The 7,065-nt window shown below is 35.8% G+C and overlaps 1 protein-coding gene across 1 annotated transcript; it reads right to left on the minus strand.

Annotated features, from left to right (window-relative positions):
- Positions 1-349: 349 nt before the first annotated feature.
- LOC122032317 lies at positions 350-6,836 on the minus strand. Its single transcript, XM_042591598.1, has 2 exons — positions 6,577-6,836; positions 350-979 (listed from the first exon to the last, which is right to left on the minus strand). The coding sequence occupies exons 1-2, from the start codon at positions 6,778-6,780 to the stop codon at positions 608-610; spliced, it is 576 nt and encodes a 191-aa protein (XP_042447532.1). The 5' UTR covers positions 6,781-6,836; the 3' UTR covers positions 350-607.
- Positions 6,837-7,065: the final 229 nt, after the last annotated feature.

Genomic DNA, 7,065 nt, shown 5'->3' on the forward strand with positions numbered 1-7,065 from the left:
AATTTAATCAAATTTTTTTAAAAATTTAATTGGTTCGATTTCAATTAATCCAGTTCGGTTATTTAAAGAACAGAATTCGAAATTTTCAAATTGTAGTTCAGATTTAATGTCAAAAAAAAAAAAAAAACCCATCCTTACGCAGCTTAGCTCAAAGCCTCAAATGCGGAAATATCGGATTATTAAAAAATATATCTAATTATTAATAAAAATAAACGAAGTGGGTTGTACATGAGAAAATAAATTATGACTTGCCTACAAATTTTATAAACTAGTAAATATATTTGCTAAATATGAAAATTTACAATGAAATTTATTAACTAGCAAAAATGATGATAGATTTGATTATTGATTTATACCTCTCAACAATAATTATTTGATTCCTTATACATAAACGCAATATTACATAGTCATGAATTCGAATACATCTTTCAGATCCAATCCATGAGAAAGATTCACGCAGACAATCACATGTTTCGATCCAATCCATCTGAGAACCTCTCTTGTACTAAAGAACTGCATTTAGATGAGGATCACACTCTTCTCCGCGATAATGATCAATATCATACTTCTCAATATAAGTACACGTGTGCAACGACACCGAGCGAATCTAGCTACACCAGTACGCAAAATGTTCGTCTTTGCGATTAGTGCTAACCAGACCGCCACACTTGAGACACACAAAACTGCTCCCGTCTGCGAATGCATCCAGCATAACCTGCTGCCTCCCGGACATAGCGAGGAAAGATCTCCCTTCAGAATCTAGCGGAATCGAAGGGCCAACATGAAGAGGCGCCAATGGGGGATTGTTGGACGACCTCACTGGTCCTTGTGCTTCTGCAATAGCACATTCTGCGAACAATGAGGCCAACTCGTCTGCTGCAGCATCCGTTTGCAATCGATTGCGGTATAGCTCACGTGCCCGATGCAGAATTTCAAACACTGCTTGTTCTCCGCCACCCGATCTGATTGCTGCAAGTACCTACATGTTAGGGGCGTTAGAAGATCATCAAAGAATTGATTTCACACAACTGCAGTCAAAGTAGGTGCTTCATCAAATGATATGCAAATCATTAAGAAAGAAATTAATTGTTCTTTTGTTAGCTTCTACAAACCTTTTAAAGATATTGAATTAAGCGCCAACAATTTACTAACTGCATCTATATCTAAGAGATCGTTTCCAATCCAATTTAATTAAATGGATACCAATAAAGCAGTTCAAGCATGCTACTTGTTTCAACTGCGATAGACAGACTACAAATTCCTAAGACGACAAACTAAGTCTCTCAAATGCTACAAGCTGTTTGTTACCAGCTTCATCTTGTAATCATTCTAAAGCAGTAGTTTACTTTCAGGGGGAGAGATCTGTAAGTACGTCGGGTTGGTTTTGATATGGTCACCCAAGTCAAGTTAATTAGATCCTGTTGTGTTTTGATGTCTTGTGTCTAATTGTGCTGGAACTTTGGAGCACAGAAAGTTGAGCGGAAGACGTAGCTAGCGAGAAGGATGACACGAAAAGCGAATTGATAGGCTCGGTACATCCGAGGGACGAGATGCAAACCTACAAGATCTAGAGTACACTGCTTGTTCTCAAGCAATTCACCTTCTCTTGCCGCCCTACGCAGACCTACAAGATCTGGGGAGGGGAAATGCTTCTTCATGGACAATAACACTTCCCCAAGAGTGCAAGGGGAAGGATTTAACCGACTACGTTTCCTCACCTTCAGGGCAAGCAGCTATTGTTCAGTACTTCCCAATGAGATCTAGGGAGGGAATCCAATAAGTACCCTTCCTGCAGGCCTCTAAGGAAGAAAGTACCTCTCCAGAAGATCAACACAAGTAACCCAGAGCAACCAATAAAATCGCATATACTGTCAATAAACTTGTTAAGCAACCAAGGAAAAACCATCAGCTGCATTAATTGTTCCCAAGCATCTTCATGTTTAACCATGAAAATAATTCTTCAATTTCTAAATAAATTTATTAGCACGGTCTTGATTTAGCTTTTCCTTTGAGAAACTTTGTTTTCAGTTTTGGAAACTTCACCTTGAATTGATCTTTTGTTGTTCAATGAGCAAAAGCAGAGGAACTCGTGACAAGAAAAATGAAAGGAAACTTTAGTGCATATGTAACTGTAAAAATAAGGGTAATTTTTAAAATGGACCCAACGGTTGATATCTTTTTTTAAAAAAAAAAATACCCCCCTAAGGTACCATCGATGTTAAAACTAGTCCCGAGGTTTACATTTAGCTGTAAAAATACCTTCCAAGGGTAAAATCCTTATTTCACCCTTCTACATTACCACCTAAATAATTCATTTATTAATAGAGAGAGAACATCCACAAAACAAAATGGAAACCTCAGAGGGCATTTTGAAAAAGCAATTAACTGTTAGGAACATTTTGAAAATTACCCCCAAAAACCTATCTACTCTTGCTTGCATCGCATCGCATCATTTCCATACCACCAGAAAGAGTCATTCCTTGACTCTTTCAGAATGGGCACCATAAAGCATTTATCAGGGTTAGAAAGAGTCATTCCTTGATCCCATTAATTAGGAGAAAACTGCCATCTTCACCATATGATTAAAACCAAATTAATTTAGCAATATGTAACCTTGGAATCAGACTAGACATCAGTGGCTCATGATGAAAGGTTTTCATAAGGCAGGTTTCATAAAAAGCAACTATGGTGATGACTAAGGGCTAGTCTTATCTCATAATTCTTACCTGTTTCCAATTGTGGTACTCCATTGACGCACACATCCAATATTCATGTGGCATATCAAATATCAACGATATAATTGGATTTCAACCTTTTGTGTCGTATTGTGAGGCCTTTAATTCAGTCAACTGTCAATTCTTTCCCTTCTCATCCATTGACACCATCATCCACAAATGCTCTCAATTTTGTCATTTAGTAGCGAGTGTTTTAAGCAAAGAAAAGGAGAAGTTTAGCAAATGACAACAGGAATTTAGTAAGAAATTACTAGATCTAATAGGAGGACATAAGCCCATAAGAGAAAGCTATAAGGTCATGCAAGAATATAGCTGTGATGGCTACTTGTAGGACAATGTTAAGCTACTCACATGAAAAATTTGTGCCAAACAAAAGAGAGGAACTGTTTAATCATCTTTGTATGAATAATTTGGCACCCTCCTTTTAGATGAATATCTTGTCAGTTTAGCCCATCAAGTCTTAATAATCTGTATGAGTTAATTAATATTCTCTTGTTAGAGTAATTCTTTGTTAATCTCCACAAACTTTTAAGGAAAGCAACAACTTACATCTAATTCTAGTACACTAATAAACTGTATATTATCACTGACTGTTGTTTTAAGAAAGAGACCAGCTTTTTAATGCACGAGCTACTTTTGATAATAGTAAGGAATCTTGCTAATGATTATTAATATTGAGGCTCTTCTTAGTGAAGAAAGCTATATGTTCACCTAATTTTTTTCCTGCCCCATGTCATTCAAATTACCCCAATTAAACTAAAAATAACACTTTTCGTTTGTTTTATTTTTTTTTTTTATAATAACCAATCCATTCAAGCATTACAGGAGTTCTGGGCTCGTCCAAACTGGAAAATGGTAGACAAGATGTATACACCCTAGGACAAGAGAGTTTCTCTGAGTGTCTGTGAAGAAATTGTGCAACACTTTGTAGTGAGATTCTCTGCCTCTTGCCCATGATTTCTTCATCTCTGGGTTTATTTAAACTTTTTGCATTAGCAATATTTTCATTGTGCTTTACCATTGCCTGCTTTGTCACTTTAGCTCCAGGGAAAATTCATTGAAACTTGTTTCTGATACCAATAAGGCAATAACACAGACCCTACAACTCAACCATAAACCATTAAACTGTATACCCCAATTGCTTAGGATTGGATAAATAATATCGTACCATTAAACTCTCTTCAGACCCTCTACTCTTCGCATTTCTAACATTAATTGATTCAAACTTATTTAAATAAACCATTTAACTATCTTTTTCTGATTATATCCTCTCAGAGGAACATATAATTGTTAGTGAATAGTAATTTTAAACCCGAAGGATCATCTACTACATTTAACTTGTTGCAATTATCCACGTAAAAGTGAGCTATAGTCTGAAACAAATGAAGTTTAGAATGATTTCTATAAACAATAGAAGTTGTCTAAGCCACCTAACTGTTCCACAGGTTGCTATGCTTGCGTGTGTTTACCTCACAAGAAGTAGCAAAGCACCTCAAATACAAAAACTATGGATCTAAACCTTTTTCTAATAACCTAAGCTTTTGGGATAAGAATTATAACAGAATAGTACGCTGTTTCTAATCTTACAAAAGTAAGTAATTGTGAAAAAACATAGCCCTAGAAAATGAGAACATACATCAAGACTTGAGTAGGGAATTATTACTCAAAGGGAAGAAAAAACAAAGATGGCATTCTTCTGCAATAGCTTAAGTTTTTAGATAAGTGGTCACTCAAAATCTAAAAGAAACAAAATGGACTACATGTTTAAAAGAGAGCTAAGGCCCAAAAAGCTGGCATTGCTCACATCAACTAGTCTGAAAAAAAAAAATTCAAAAGCAAAGAATCATATAAATGCATTTGAATCAAATAAAAGCAACACAAATTACATGTTAATCAGAGGGCATATTGAGGCAAAATATTTACTATACATACTAGGACAATAAAAAAAGAACAAAGAAGACTACATAGATTAATTAGGAAACTGAAATATCTCTCTAATAAGGTAAAATTCATTATCACTTAAATGACATTTAAATTTAAAATTTAAAATGGATTTGTGTTACCCATGTTTTGCATACACATGGCACCTTGGCACGTTGCATTTGCAAGGAACGCGCCACACGATTGATCTTACCATGATTTATATGATGATAATAAGAATCATGATATTATTAGTTGCTTCTTATTATGATGATTAGCATACAAAACTATGTTATTTCCAAAATATAAAGTACCTATTAATGCAATAAATTCTTGTTCAGCATGCAAGAGTTCCAAAAATTCTAAATTCATGTTAGCTTGTAAAGGACAGATGCACGAAGCTCTCGCTAGTGTGGGTCGGACCACATTGGGTCTATTGTATATAACCTTACCTTGCATTTTGCAAGAAGTTGTTTCCACAACTCGAACTCATGACCTCGAGGTCACATGGCAACAACTTTACCATTGTGTCAAGGCTCTCCTTCGTTCATGTTAAGTTGTACCATTGGAAAAATTGATAGTGTTGTTTATTTACCTTGACAATTTATTTAAACATATGTTCAATTCTCAATTGAAGGAAATTTGAACATCCATTTTCATATGTTGATTTTGTCACAAGGGTAATCAGAAGGGAAGGAAACAAAGACAAAGTCCAAAAGGAAGAATAAAGTAGATTAATTTTTTACTCACCAGAAGGGGCATCCAAAGAAAAAGATAATAAAGATACATTCATTAGAAGTGAAGTCTCAAATTGTGTTACTTCTATTGCTTATTCAATCAAAAGAACATCTGAGCTGCACATGCTTACACATTGCTTGATGTAGAGTTCTACCCGATAGGAGAAAATAATGCAAATCATGAATAAACTCAATGTTAGATTTTGAATTCAATATCAGTAGCTGGTAATAATTAGAATTTCTTGGTAATTAGCTTTTGTGGATTAAAGAGCATTAATGCATTTCCCAAATTCCTTGTTTATTTCTAATTTATTTAGAATGGAGACTATAAAAATGATGTCATATCTATGTATTGATCCATTTCAATCAATAAGAATTTTCTACTTTCAATTCACTGGGTGAGATTCCTTCTCTATGTGAGACTCCTTTCTCTATGCGAGATAGTTGCCCTCATGCTTCATCTAATTTGTGATAATTTTTGTGTGATTAAAGGGTTTAAATTTTCTGTTGCATCAGCAATCAATAAACTAAGTCTATACTAAAATCAGTTTTCTTTCTTGTTAAACTGCTAGCATCATCGTCCGATTTGAACTCAAAATGATAATATTAGAAGCTACAATCTTATCTTGGATATTATATCTACAAATTAAGAATCTACCCCAAAGCAAGCAAAAAACAGAAGATTACTCAAATGGACCAATGCAGCTAGTCGATATTGCAATTAAAAATGAGTAGTGATTTTAACTGAAACTTCACAAAAAATGATGAGGAAAATTGCTTAGATTGGAGAAAGAACAATTCAAGATGCAAAAACTGCAAAGAGGATGCTGAAAATGTCGGGTTCGAGAAAAACGAACATGCAACATTCATACTAATCCGAACAAACATATCTACATCGTAACCTTCCATTTAACCTGCAAAATTTTCACACCTCCTATAGCAGACAACGTCACAATATTATGTAAGCAAACAAAATAAATTAGGTATAGGGCAAATACCTCTATTAATTTTATACCAACTCGCGCAAAACAGGCGAGAAAGGCCCAAAAAAAATCCCCAAAGCCGGCGAATTAGGAAATAGGATAAACAAAACATCAAGAACACCGATCCCTCGAACAAGAACAACACAGCAATGACGCCACCAAAAAACGACAGCGTCAAAAGGTGTTCCTCGGGGAACTCACCGCTTGTAGAGCGAGGGAAGGCTCGCCCCGATCGACGAGCTGGCGGGCCAAAGCGAGGAAACTCCACGCGTTCTCCTGGACGCCCGCACCGCCGACTCCGCCGGAGGCTGCTACGGTGCCCAGCGGCGGAGAGACCGCTCCCGGGGCGTTCCCCTGCGCGGCGTCGCATCGTTCGCCGGGGTGGTCGGCGTCCATGTGCTCCATCTCGCTGGCAACGAGCGATGCCCCAGAATTTGCCGAGACAAGTCTAAAGATATATTCTCTGATGCTTCTAGTTTATTCTAGATAAATAAATAAATAAATAAAATAATAAATATTTTTTTATTTAACTATATATTTAAACATGGGCCATTGAAAGGCTGCAAATCAAAAGAAGGGCCCAATAAGACAACAAAGGGCCCAATTTTATTTATAGAGATAAAGGATAAAAAAAATAAATTGGGCACACTTTTATTTTTTTTATTTTATTAAATAGATTAAATTTAGACT

The sequence above is a fragment of the Zingiber officinale genome, chromosome 11A (assembly GCF_018446385.1).
Source record: "Zingiber officinale cultivar Zhangliang chromosome 11A, Zo_v1.1, whole genome shotgun sequence".
NCBI lineage: Eukaryota > Viridiplantae > Streptophyta > Magnoliopsida > Zingiberales > Zingiberaceae > Zingiber > Zingiber officinale.